The 14,687-nt window shown below is 47.4% G+C and overlaps 1 protein-coding gene across 2 annotated transcripts in view; it reads left to right on the forward strand.

Annotated features, from left to right (window-relative positions):
- The window catches only part of ADCY3 (adenylate cyclase 3), a 78,769-nt gene that overhangs the window by 15,174 nt on the left and 48,908 nt on the right, over positions 1 to 14,687 (forward strand). For both annotated transcript variants that reach the window (XM_033145185.1, XM_033145186.1), the window contains one exon: positions 3,494 to 3,643. In XM_033145185.1, coding sequence (XP_033001076.1) covers positions 3,494 to 3,643 — 150 coding nt within the window. The remainder of the gene's footprint in view (positions 1 to 3,493; positions 3,644 to 14,687) is intronic.

Here is a 14,687-nt window from a genome sequence, read left to right on the forward strand (position 1 = left end):
ACGGACAGGCAAGAAACTTTTTGCTGCAAAGGCTATAATATGCAAAGCTCCGTTGCTCTCCCCAGGTTGCCTCCCTCAGGCCCCTCGACGCACAGATATGCTCAGAGACCTGGCAGGTTTTTTCATTTTTTCTTTTCCAAAACACCTTAACCAGTTGTAATTAGCGAGAGGCATCTGAAAGGGCTGCCAGGCAAGACCGGGGGTGAAAACACTTAGTGTCCCAGGATGTCCTGGGAACAGCCGGGACACCCACCCATACTTTACCAGGAGTGGTGGGCCTGGGAGGGTTGCCAATGTTTTCGCCAGCTCTTGCTCCTCTGCCTTTTAACAGAAGCTTTGATTTGTGCCCCAGGTTCTCTCCGTGCTCCACAAAGCTTCCGTCCGTTGGTGTAGGGCCCAGGCACCCCCAAACTTGGCCCTCCAGATGGGACTACAACTCCCATCATCCCTGACCACTGGTCCTGTTAGCTAGGGATGATGGGAGTTGTAGTCCCAAAACATCTGGAGGGCCGAGTTTGGATTCTGCGCAGTAGCAGAACAGTTTTATACGTCGGTTTCTCCACATTCTCAGCAGGAACAGGGCAGTCTCATTATTTGCTTGTTTCCCCCTTCCTTAAACAAAAGGAAACAAACCTTATCCACTTAGGTCCCTTACATGAATTGCTGTTTGCATGCCTGTTGCTTGACACCACAGAAAAGGCCCCGTTCTCGTGTTGCCGACCTCCAGACCTCTCATGGAGGGGGCTCACGAAGAAGGGCTCAGATGATGATCTCAGGGCTCAGGTAGGTTCATGTGGAGAAAGTATTGAGGTATTGCGATCCTGAGCCATTTAAGGATTTATAGGTCAAAACCAGCACTTTGAATTGGGCCCAGAAAAAATTGGCAGGCAGTGCAGTTGAGTCAGAATTGGGGTATATACCACTTGATTGTAAATAGAACCTCTAAGGTGGCGCTGTGGGTTAAACCACAGAGTCTAGGGCTTGCTGATCAGAAGGTCGGCAGTTCAAATCCCTGCCACAGGGTGAGTTCCCATTGCTCGGTCCCAGCTCCTGCCAACCTAGCAGTTTGAAAGCATGTCAAAGTGCAAGTAGATAAATAGGGACCGCTCCAGCGGGAAGGTAAACAGTGTTTCCGAGTGCTGCTCTGGTTCGCCAGAAGCGGCTTTGTCATGCTGGCCACATGACCCGGAAGATGTCTGCGGACAACACCGGCTCCCTCGGCCTATAGAGCGAGATGAGCGCCGCACCCCAGAGTCGGACACGACTGGACCTGATGGTCAGGGGTACCTTACCTTTAAGCAGTTTACAAAATATTGGGGTTAACATTTTATTCTGTTATTTTCATTTATTTAAAAGCATTTCTAAATGCTTAATGATAATTAAAAAATCTCCAAACGGTGTACAAAAACACAACATAAAACAGTATTATAAAAACAGAGGCACAACAGGAAAAAAAACCCGAGCAGGAGAGTATTTTAAAAACAGGACTTTGGTGATAACAATGTCTGGCTGTTCATTTATTTAATTCCATTTGTGGATAGCTTCGTATAAAAAACCCCTCTAAGCAATTTAACGATAAAAGCCATAAGCAACAAATATAAAACATTTATGTAGATCTAAAACGATTGCATGTATGAAAGCCATTAAAGCAATTCCATGTAAAAACAATGAAAATAATTTCCTATATAAAAAGCATTTTCAAATCCAATATGGACTGAGGCTGTGTACACATTGCTGTTGACTTTGAGGGCTCATCCAAACTTCCTTTGGTGCTGCGTTTCTAGGTAGAAGTCTGGGCCTTCCAGGTCTTTGTCTGAGCAGCTTTTTAACAAAATACAAGGACCCTGAAACTGGCTCAGTGGTAGATGGGCAGCCAGCAACTGTTTTAACAATGGTGTATCATGTTCTTAGCCAGATGTTTCCATCGGCAGTCTGGCTACTGCATTTTGTACCAGCTAGAGCTTCTGAACCAGACCCAAGGGCAGCCCCACAAAGAGCACATTGCAGTAATCCAGCCTTGAGTTTACCAACACATAGACTACAGTGGCTAGGCTTCCGCTAATAATAATAATAATTTATTTATACCCCGCCCATCTGGCTGGGTTTCCCCAGCCACTCTGGGCAGCTCCCAATAGAATATCAAAGAAGAGGAAGAAGAAGAGTTTGGATTTGATATCCCGCTTTCTCACTACCTGAAAGAGTCTCAAAGCGGCTAACATTCTCCTTTCCCTTCCTCCCCCACAACAAACACTCTGTGAGGTGAGTGGGGCTGAGAGGCTTCAAAGAAGTGTGACTAGCCCAAGGTAACCCAGCAACTGCATGTGGAGGAGCGGAGACGCGAACCCGGTTCACCAGATTATGAGTCTACTGCTCTTAACCACTACACCACACGATAAAACATTAAAAATTAAAAACTTCCCTAAACAGGGCTGCCTTCAGATGTCTTCTAACCTGTAACCCCACTGCCCAAGAACAGTCATAGCTGAGGAACTAGACAAAGCTGTTAAAAGGCACTTTTAGCCACAGAGGAGACTTGGACCTCTCATCACAAAGATGTATCCAGAGGTACCCCCAAGCTACACACCTGCTCCTTCAGAGGGAGAACAAGTAACTCCAGAACAAGTAACTTGCGTATCTCCCAAACATGGGAAGAGCTTCTGTCTTCCCAGGGTTCAGGCACAAGTTAATTCGCACTCATCCAGTCCACCACAGCTCTTGCAGCCTCTCCTGGTTCAGATGTTGTGGAGAAGCAGAGCCGTGTATCATCAGATCATAGAATCATAGAATCATAGAGTTGGAAGAGACCACAAGGGCCATCCAGTCCAACCCCCTGCCAAGCAGGAAACACCATCAAAGCATTCCTGAAAGATGGCTGTCAAGCCTCCGCTTCAAGACCTCCAAAGAAGGAGACTCCACCACACTCCTTGGTAGCAAATTCCACTGCCGAACAGCTCTTACTGTCAGGAAGTTCTTCCTAATGTTTAGGTGAAATCTTCTTTCTTGTAGTTTGAATCCATTGCCCCGTGTCTGCTTCTTTGGAGCAGCAGAAAACAACCTTTCTCCCTCCTCTATATGACATCCTTTTATATATTTGAACATGGCTATCATATCCCCCCTTAACCTTCTCTTCTCCAGGCTAAACATACCCAGCTCCCTAAGCCGTTCCTCATAAGGCATCGTCTCCAGGCCTTTGACCATTTTGGTTGCCCTCCTCTGGACACGTTCCAGCTTGTCAGTATCCTTCTTGAACTGTGGTGCCCAGAACTGGACACAGTATTCCAGGTGAGATGTTTTTGACTACAGCTCCCACCAACCCCAGCCAGGACTACAAACTCCCATCCAGGGCTGAAAGGAGCTGTGGTCCAAAACATCTGGAGGGCTGCAGTGCAGTACTGACCAACAGTGACCTCTTACGCACAGCTGGGACAGGGGCCTGGTTGCTCTCATCTTCTGCAGATTGACTTATCATCTCTCTCTCTCTCTCTCGTTCAAGATCTTGTCCAATGTTGCCATCTACCTATGTACCATCTGCGTGGGCATCATGTCGTACTACATGGCTGACCGTAAGCACCGCAAAGCCTTCCTGGAAGCTCGTCAGTCTCTGGAAGTCAAGCTCAACCTTGAGGAGCAAAGCCAGCAGCAGGTAAGAGTTGAATTGCTCCGACGGTAACCAACATTATCTCCCTGTTTTCACGTCTGCATGAGCAGCTGAGCTGGATACCCAGGAAGGACAAGTCTACTCTTGGTGGTGCTTTAGTTTCTAGTTCAGGGGTCAGCAAACTTTTTCAGCAGGGGGCCGGTCCACTGTCCCTCAGACCTTGTGGGTGGGGGGCAGACTATATTCTGGAAAAAAATATGAACAAATTCCTATGCCCCACAAATAACCCAGAGATGCATTTTAAATAGAAGGACACATTCTACTCATGTAAAAACACCAGGCAGGCCCCACAAATAACCCAGAGATGCATTTTAAATAAAAGGACACATTCTACTCATGTAAAAACACCAGGCAGGCCCCACAAATAACCCAGAGATGCATTTTAAATAGAAGGGCACATTCTACTCATGTGAAAACACCAGGCAGGCCCCACAAATAACCCAGGGATGCATTTTATATAAAAGGACACATTCTATTAATGTAAAAACACCAGGCAGGCCCCACAAATAACCCAGAGATGCATTTTATATAAAAGGACACATTCTATTAATGTAAAAACACCAGGCAGGCCCCACAAATAACCCAGAGATGCATTTTAAATAAAAGGACACATTCTACTCATGTAAAAACACCAGGCAGGCCCCACAAATAACCCAGAGATGCATTTTAAATAGAAGGGCACATTCTACTCATGTGAAAACACCAGGCAGGCCCCACAAATAACCCAGGGATGCATTTTATATAAAAGGACACATTCTACTAATGTAAAAACACCAGGCGGGCCCACAAATAACCCAGGGATGCATTTTATATAAAAGGACACATTCTATTAATGTAAAAACACCAGGCAGGCCCCACAAATAACCCAGAGATGCATTTTAAATAGAAGGACACATTCTACTCATGTGAAAACACCAGGCAGGCCCCACAAATAACCCAGAGATGCATTTTAAATAGAAAGACACATTCTACTCATGTGAAAACACCAGGCAGGCCCCACAAATAACCCAGAGATGTATTTTAAATAAAAGCACACATTCTACTCATGTAAAAACACCAGGCAGGCCCCACAAATAACCCAGAGATGCATTTTAAAAAGAAGGACACATTCTACTCATGTGAAAACACCAGGCAGGCCCCACAAATAACCCAGAGATGCATTTTAAATAAAAGGACACATTCTACTCATGTAAAATCATGCTGATTCCCAGACCGTCCGCAGGCCGGATTTAGAAGGTGTTTGGGCTGCATCCGGCCCCCGGGCCTTATTTGGGGGACCCCTGTTCTAGTGGTTGTTGGAGTCTGTGCCCAAGAGTCTATGCCTCTCCTTGCTGCTGCTCCCCAGGGATGGGCTGTAGCTCAGTAGTTAGTGTTTGGGATCTGAGGTGAGATACCCACATAGCAGAAGTTGCTCCCAATTCCAGCTTAAGGCATTTTAAGTAAAATCGTTTGCTGCTGTAGAAGATAAGGCTGCTGTAATACAGTTCCGGACATGGATATATACATAACAGCTTGTAGGATTTGCAGATACAGATAGATACGAGCACAAAGTATCTCTGTTGCTCCAGCTTAAAGGCGTGGCACAGACACTAATCTGCTTCTCAAGGGTGACCCTGACACTATAGCACAAGACCCTGGACAACTGACCCGACGTGCCTTAATCGCTTATATAGATGGCACTAGGCCGTTGCCATAGCAACTGGCTTGGCTCACCTTGCACCCGTTGGCTTACCTCAGACATGGGGTGTTTTGTGCTCCTGAATGAAACTAGCCCCTTCCTCTCTGTCGAGTCCCTCCAGCCATTAAAGCTGTCTTTCCCAAACTTGGGTCTCCAGCTGTTTTTTTGGAATACGACTCCCACCATCCATAACTGGCAAGGGATTATGGGAACTGTAGTCTGAAAACAGCTGGAGACCCAAGTTTGGGAAACACTGAGTTAGAGCATTTGTCTTGCATGCAGAAGGGCCCAGGTTCAATCCACAACATCTCCAAATGGGCTTGGGGTTGTCCCCTCCCCTGGAACCCCAAAAGCCAGTGTGGACAATACTGAGCTACGTGCACCAAATTCATCAAGGATAATGCTGTCAGCGGCTATTAGTCATGACTACCTCTTGAGTCAGAGGCACCATGCTTCTGAATGCCTGTTGCTGGGGGGTAGCAAGAGGTGTGGGCTCCTAGAAGCCCCTGGCTAGCCACTGTGGAAAACAGGAGGCTGGGCTAGATGGGCCCCTTTTGTGTGACCCAGCCAGGCTCTGTTCTTATGTAGGGTTCAGCCTGGGAGTAGACCAGAAGTCAGTGGCAATAACTTGGTTGCATCTGCGCTAAGCCCTGTGAAGTAAGGACTCGCCCACACACCCGCTTGTCTCGTGCCTAGAAAGCCTGAGTGGTTTTCCACTTGACCCACACTTTCTAGGCATGGGTCTGAGCAGCTCTCCCCTTGGCCCTCTCCTTTCCCGGAGAAAACTCATTCTTTAGTGGCAAATCGGAACAAACGCCGATCCGGAGGAGAAAACCCGAATTGCCATTTGCTCCGACTGAGCGGTTTTCCCTGGGCAGAAGCAGCGGGACAAGAGTCCTTAGGCTATGGGATGGTGGGATTGTGGTTTCTCCAAGTTTCTAGTCCTCAGCATCTCTGACTAACCTTTGATGATGACGACAATGATCATTATTATTATTTATTAAATATATATATACTGCCCTTCATCTGAGATATTGGGGTGTTTCACAAGATAAAATACAGGACAGAAGCACAAATTAAGAAGTTAAAGCGAAAACGAAACAATAGCCCCACCTTCCACAAAACATTTAAAAGACCATCGAATATTAATCAGCCAGAGCTGGATAAGATTCAGCTGCATGCAGAAGTAAGTCCTCAAGTTCCACCTCTGGCATCATTTCAAGTTAGAAAAGGGTCAGGTAGAAGATTTGGAAAGACAAGTCTCTGCCCAGGATACCCCCTGTCCCCAGAGAGCCACTGCCAGTCAGAGTAGGTAATATTGGGCTATATGGACTGAAGGTCCAGTAGATCAGGACTACAGAGGAAGCAGCTGTTGGGGAGGACAGAAGAAACAGGTCTTCTTTTAGTTATACCCCTTGCATCCAAATTCTGCTTCTGGTCTTCACCTCAGGGTGTCTGGTTGGCCACTGGGAAAACTGGATAATAATAAAATTAATAATAATTTAATAATAATAATAATAATAATAATAATAATAATAATAATAATAATAAATGTAAATTATTTATACCCCACCCATCTGGCTGGGTTTCCCCAGCCACTCTGGGCGGCTCCCAACAGAATATTAAAAACAAGATAAAACATCAAACATTAAAAACTTCCCTAAACAGGGCTGCCTTCAGATGTCTTCTAAAAGTCAGATAGTTGTTTATTTCCTTGACATCTGATGGGAGGGCGTTCCACAGGGCAGGCGCCACCACTGAGAAGGCCCTCTGCCTGGTTCCTTGTAACCTCACTTCTTGCAGGGAGGGAACTGCCACAAGGCCCTTGGAGCTGGACCTCAGTGTCCGGGCTGAACGATGGGGGTGGAGACACTCCTTCAGGTATACAGGCAATTTAGGGCTTTAAAGGTCAGCACCAACACGTTGAATTGTGCTCGGAAACATACTGGGAGCCAATGAAGATCTTTCAGGACCGGTGTTATATGGTCTCGGCGGCCGCTCCCAGTCACCAGTCTGGCTGCCGCATTCTGGATTACAGGTAGTTGCAGTTTCCGAGTCACCTTCAAAGGTAGCCCCACGTAGAGTGCATTGCAGTAGTCCAAGCAGGAGATAACCAAAGCATGCACCACTCTGGCGAGACAGTCTGCGGGCAGGTAGGGTCTCAGCCTGCGTACCAGATGGAGCTGGTAGGCAGATGCCCTGGTTGTGTGACAATGTCCCTCCCCTCCCCGTGGAAATAATGACACAGACGCATTACGTAAATTTTAATGTGCGTAAAGGCCACAACTTTATTGGTTACGGATTGGCTTAGGCATTGGACCCTATCAGCTATATCCGACCCCAACCCGTGTGTTGGAAGTCATGGAAGGGTTAACCACCAGCAAGGAACCCCGGTGATGTACATCGACCGGAATTCCCCCTGCGATCACTGTTAGGGGCGTGCTGCAGGTAGGGAGGGTCTCAGCCTGCATACCAGATGGAGCTGGTAGACAGGTGCCCTGGATACAGAATTGACCTGTGCCTAGATGCTCGACTAGATTGCCGGATCCAGCAGCCAGGTTTTTAGTAGGCTCTTACGTTCGCCTCCTCCGAAGAACTTGAAAGTGGCTTACATAATGGATCGCAAGCATCGAAGGCTGTGACCGTCCAGAACATCTGCAAGGGAGCAGATGTTTGCAACAACTGTGTCATGTGCAGAGGGGAAAGGTGCGCACACACACTATTCCTGGGTGCCTTGGGAAGGGGGCTAAGAATAGACCTTGCGCTCTTATTATAGACTCGGATGCATCCAATTCACAGCTGCCGGCCCCCTGTCAACAGCCCCTGCTGTCTGTCCCACACCAAGACGGCTCCTAACACCTTCCAGACCCGCGTCACCAAAGTGCTATTGATGTCAAGCCTGAGCTGCGGGTTCATGGGGAGATAAACTTTTGCAGGCGTCAGAGAGTGCTTGGATGAGTCTTTGAAGAGATATTTATGCATCGCTGTGAGAGAGACAGGCGGCATATCGGCAGCCCAAGGCTTGTGCTGTACGACTGATAAGCAGAGACGGGTCCCCTGTGAGGGGTAAAAGAGAGAGAGAGAAAGGCAATGGAAGTGGAAAGGAACACGGAAAGTTTCTTTAAGCAGAAACATGACCTCTGCTCTGCACTCTTGTGCATGTCCCTCTCCCTTTTATAAATCAGGACGGTCAGCGAATGGCACCAGTTTTGCATAAAACATTGATGGGGCTGGATTGAGGACAGGGTGTGTTTATTTCCCTCACCCTTCAGCTCTATAAGAGCTCTGACCTGAACAAATTCAACTTTGGAAGTACAGTGGTACCTCGGAAGTCGAATGCAATCCATTCCAGAAGTCCGTTCGACTTCCAAAACCAAGGCGCGGCTTCCGATTGGCTGGAGGAACCTCCTGCAGCCAATCAGAAGTCGCAGACGTCGTGTCGGACGTTCGGGTTCCAAAGAACGTTTGCAAACCGGAACACTCACTTCCGGGGTTGCAGCTTTCGCGAGCCAAAATGCTTGACCCGCAAGGCGTTCGGGATCGAAGGTACGAGTGTGCTTAACATGTGGCTGCTAATTGGATACCGATATTTTTTTAAAAAAATTATTTCATAAAATTTATACGCTGCTTGGTTGTGAAGAACCTCAAAGCGGTTTACGAAAAGATGGAATCAAGAAAGAATTACACCCCTATTTTAAAATGCAGAAAAGTTAAAATACTAAAACGGAATAAAATGACTTCAACTTTCCAAAAATCTGGGAAGGCTTGTCTAAACAAGAATGTTTTTAGCAGGTCCCGAGAAGAGCACGGGGAAGGCGCAAGCTTGATCTCAATAGGCAGGGAGTTCCACAGTGCAGGTGATGCCGCACTAAATGACTAAGTTCTTACAAATGCGGAACGGGTATCGCCAGAGCCGTCTTTCCCATAGGGCTTAGTGGTGCGTCGCGCCAGGGCGCCGGCCTCTCGGGGCGCCCCAGCAAGTGGGGGAGCTGCGTGGCTTTGCCGGCGGCCTCCCCTTTCCCTGCACGCCCGCCAGCTGCGGCCCGTTAACCATATGGGTGGCGGACACGCAGCTTCCCTCCCAAGCCTTCCAAGCCTCTGCAGGGATCGCTCTCCTCCCGAGGAGGCTTGGGAGGGGCGCAACTTCACTCCCAAGCCTCTGCGAGGATCGCTTTCCCACAGCAGCATGGGGGAGAGTTGCGCCCCTACTCCAGGCTGGCAGTGTGCAGCTATGGCCACCCCAACACTGGGCGGATATTTGCACCCCGGTGCTACATCTGCTAAAGACGGCCCTGGGTATCGCAGAATTGTAGAGTTGAAAGGAACCTGTAGAAGAAGAGGAGAAGAAGAGTTTGGATTTGATATCCCTCTTTATCACTACCCAAAGGAATCTCAAAGCGGCTCACATTCTCCTTTCCCTTCCTCCCCCACAACAAACACTCTGTGAGGTGAGTGGGGCTGAGAGACCTCAAAGAAGTGTGACTAGCCCAAGGTCACCCAGCAGCTGCATGTGGAGGAGTGCAGACACGAACCCGGTTCCCCAGATTACGAGTCTGCCGCTCTCAACCACTACACCACACTGGCGCTCTCTCTCTCTCTCTCTCGGATATATATATATATATATGTGTGTGTGTGTGTGTGTGTGTATATATAGGATATACGAACAGGCTCAGCAACTTAGCTTGTGCAGTGCTTAGCTTTGAAAGTGCTCTATAATTAGCCCACTTTTAAAGCTTTGTTTTAATAACATTTTGTGAGAGTTACAACCAATAATATACATCACTTTGAACTGGGACTTTGAGTGAACTTCAGCATTTTGGAAGGGTTTTTTTTTTAAAAACAACAACAACAACAACAACATTGGTGCATGTTTAAACTATTCTGCCCTCTTGAAACATGTGCGCATTCTGTGCTTCTATACTTAGGTTCCATCTGATAACCATATTTGGGTAACTTTCTCCTAAACCTTACTAAACCGGGACATGGTTTGTTGCTTATAAAAGGCTTTATGGAGAAAACGTTCCCAGTTTGGGCACTGAAACCTTCCTTTATCTTCTGTAGTTCAGTCTGGATTCTGGATAAAAAAAAATCACAGTCTTGGAAATGACCCTTTCTCAGACCCCGTTTGTTCATTATTGGTGGGTGGGTGTGGGGGGGAAACAACCCACTGCTTTAAAAGCACTATGGTGAAGTCAGGTTCAAATAGCACTGAAAATAAGAGGAAACCTTCCTGTCAGTATATCCTCCTAACCCAGCCAGCGTTGAGTTTGTTTGCTCTAAACGCTCCTAATCTGCCTTTTCAGCACAGAGAATTTTAAAGGCAACTTCCAGCAATAAAGACAAACAATGATAGCAAAGATAGCGCATAAAATATAATTACCGAAAAAATACAGCCAATAAAACAGCGCATTTCATAGCCACAGTGGCAATAAAAAGAACCCGAGAGATATTATTCACTAAGAGCTTGGGCAAATGAGGCATTTTTGACTCGGTGTCTAAAATGCAATATATTGTGCAGTGATAAATATTGTGGAAACCGCAGGAGAGGAGAATGAAATTGTGTTCGGATTCTGCTTGTGGGTTGCCCACAACAGGCACCTGGTTGCCCGTTGTTAGAACAATATGCTGGTCTAGACAGCCTGAAAAATCAGGGCTCTTTAGATTCTTACCGCTTGGCTCCTCTGCAGATTTTTAGTTTATTTGCAGTGCTTATCTGTCTCTAGGAAGGCCTTGATGTCTTCATACTAGCACAGCTTCCTCCTGCCGCTGTAGGCCTGGAAAGGAGGGAAGCTGCCACCGTTCGAAATTCGCCAGGTGCAAAATGCCACCAAGTGAAGATGCCCGGGCGCCAGGGTCCCTTGAGCTGGACACTAGACTTCTGTGGATGCAGCCTAGAACAGCATTCGCTTTTTTTGCTGCTGCATCACACGGATGGAGCCTGAAGAAGAGGGCGGCGATGAGGAAAGCAAGCCTCTATCCTTTAACATGTTATGTTGCTCGTTCAGGGGAAATGGCAGCGGTAACTAGACAACGCTCCTCTACTGTTTGTATGGCAGGCAGAAAAACGGGGGCTGGTTTTCCTGGGACGAATAATAGATTTGTGGAGTTGGAAGGCACTCCAAGGGTCATCCAGTCCAACCCCCTGCAATCAGCACTCGAAATTCTCCAGGCACATTTAGCACATGGCTTTTGGCCACTTGTGACAAAGTGAAGATGCCTGGGTGCCAGGATTGGTGCCTGATGTCTCCACCATCTGGAGGTTCATGCCTGGGTAGCCTTGGATCTTGACTGTTTTCACACACTAGCAACACCTCCTGTAGAATTGTATCTGTTATGTTTTATCAGAACGAATTTCAGGAACCCAAAAGTCGCGTTGAAAAATACGACTTTCGAGCCGTCTGGCCCCCCCAATGGCCACTAGGCTTTCTGTTCTGGCGGCTGTAACCCTGATTTAAGGAGCCATTTGGCGCCTAGCTTATATATCTTGAGTTTCTAACGCGCTGGGAACTGCTTCCACCCCCCCCCCCAGTAAATGCCCCACCATAAAAGCAATTGCAGCAGCTTTCCCTGGAGAAGAGGTCCAAAAACGGTCCGTGTTTCCCTGTGGCCAAATTATAGAGAGCATAGGAAGCTATACTGACACTGGTCCCTCAGCCCATTTACCTGAGTGTTTCCATCATCTGGCGGTGCCTGTTTGGGGTTTCAGGTGGGGGGAGCCTTTCCCCCTCCCTGCCTGGAGACTCCTGCCTAAAGCTGTGGGGAGCAGCTGGGAGCCAGTGCAGACAGCACTCAGCTAGATGGACCAATGTTCCCACATGGAGGAGGTTAAAGTCACCTGGTGGAATTTATGACATAGCCCATTCATTCATCCCAAATGTGGGCTAACCCAATTAAACAATTGGGTTTTCTTTTCACCACGCAACCTTTTCTGGGTCTCTGGAGCGGCCTGTCCGTAAGAGACAGACCCTTTGCAACATCTCTGCAGCTTAGGATTTGCGTCCCTGCAGCTTCCTGTTGCTCTCAGTTGGAAGGATTTCTCCTTGTTTATACTATTATAGATTGCCTGTTCTCGGAGAAATCAAGAGGGAGGCCCTGGTGACAGTCCAGTTCCCATAGCAACGCTCTCTCTGTATCTGCTGCCGGAGAGTAACCCCTGTAGGCTCTCGGTAAAAATCCACTTAATTAACCAAGTTATTTACATTCAGAGCAAATCCCAAAATAAAATCTGAACATGCCTTTTGAAATATCTATCCATCTATCTCCTCACTGCGCGGATGAAACCATCCTTGCATAGACATCATAGAATTGTAGAGTTGGAAGGGACCCCATGGGTCATCAAGTCCAGCCCCCTGCAATGCAGGAACCTCAACAAGACTGCCTCTTTTCTTTTTGGGGTTGGTGTGTCTGTCTGTATTTATGTCCTTCCCTCCAAGGAGCTCAAGGTGGTGGCGTATACACGGTTTTCTTCCTCTGCATTTTATCCTCACGACAAGCCTGTGAGGTAGGCTGGGCTGAGAGGCAGTGACCTGCCCAAGGTGGCCCTAGGAGTTTCATGGCCAGGCAGGGATTTGAACCCTGGTCCTCCCAGGCTCTGGTGCAATGCTCTAACCACTAAGCCACACTATCTTGCCTTCTGTTGTGGGGCAATCACCCTCTTTAGGAGGCCTTCAGAACAACTTGTTTTCTCTGGCTCCAGTGCGTCTGAAGCCAGGAGTACATGACAGTCCATTGGTATCCTGCAGTTTCTCAAGAAATGTTGCTGTGCAGATGCTGTACCTCAGGAGTTTGGGGTGGGGAGGTTTGCATTCGCCGGAAACAGGTGAGGCGAGGACGTTCTCCACCAGCCCTCCTATGTTAGCCAAGGAGTAGACAAGCTGCCAAAATAATAGTAAGGAAGCTGAGAGGGCAGTTGCCCCATTGTAAATCCACAAAGAAACGCAGGTTGGGTTGCAGAAGTTAAATCTTGAAGTCATCACATTGCAACCTTTGCTATTTGGAGTGTTAACTAATTCTGGAATTGGTATTTTGCCTTTATTTGTAAGTTGAAGCCAGGACGACTTAAACAAAAAAAGAAACAAACACGTGAGTTTGTTATCGTTTAGTCGTTTAGTCATGTCCGACTCTTCGTCACCCCATGGACCAGAGCACGCCAGGCACGCCTATCCTTCACTGCCTCTCGCAGTTTGGCCAAACTCATGTTAGTAGCTTGGAGAACACTGTCCAACCATCTTGTCCTCTGTCGCCCCCTTCTCCTTGTGCCCTCCATCTTCCCCAACATCAGGGTCTTTTCCAGGGAGTCTTCTCTTCTCATGAGGTGGCCAAAGTATTGGAGCCTCAGCTTCAGGATCAGTCCTTCCAGTGAGCATTCGGGCCTGATTTCCTTCAGAATGGATAGGTTTGATCTTCTTGCAGTCCATGGGACTCTTAAGAGTCTCCTCCAGCACCAGAATTAAAAAGCATCAGCTTTCTGTATGGTCCAGCTCTCACTTCCATACACCACTACTGGGAAAACCATAGCTTTAACTATACGGACCTTTGTCGGCAAGGTGATGTCTCTGCTTTTTTAAGATGCTGTCTAGGTTTGTCATTGCTTTTCTCCCAAGAAGCAGGTGTCTTTTAATTTCGTGACTGCTGTCACCATCTGCAGTGATCATGGAGCCCAAGAAAGTAAAATCTCTCACTGCCTCCATTTCTTCCCCTTCTGTTTGCTAGGAGGTGATGGGACCAGTGGCCATGATCTTAGTTTTTTTTGATGTTGAGCTTCAGACCATATTTTGCGCTCTCCTCTGTCACCCCTCATTAAAAGGTTCTTTAATTCCTTCTCACTTTCTGCCATCAAGGTTGTGTCATCAGAATAACACATGAGTTTACAAACAGTTAAAATCGTTAGTAGGGTTGGAATATCACTTGTAGTTTAAGGTTTATTCTGGATGTAATGGAAGAGGTAAAGGGTTTGGATTATCATAAAAGATGCAGGAGGAAATGATTGATAATGGGACCCACAAAGGGGAGGATGGAAGTCCGGGAGATTCCTTGGAATCTTGTTTTTATGATTTATGTCTACAAATTCCAGCCATTACCTTAAAGCAGGGGTTAGCAACCTTTTTCAGCCGTGGGCCGGTTCACCATCCCTCAGACCATGTGGTGGGCCGGACTATATTTTGGAAAAAAATATGAACAAATTCCTATGCCCCACAAGTAACCCAGAGATGCATTTTAAATAAAAGGACACATTCTACTCATGTAAAAACCTGCTGATTCCAGGACCATCCATGGGCCGGATTGAGAAGGCGATTGGGCCGCATCCAGCCCCCTGGGCCTTAGGTTGCCTACTCTGCTCTAATCAGCTGC

This window comes from Lacerta agilis, chromosome 3, assembly GCF_009819535.1.
Source record: "Lacerta agilis isolate rLacAgi1 chromosome 3, rLacAgi1.pri, whole genome shotgun sequence".
NCBI classification, from domain to species: domain Eukaryota; kingdom Metazoa; phylum Chordata; class Lepidosauria; order Squamata; family Lacertidae; genus Lacerta; species Lacerta agilis.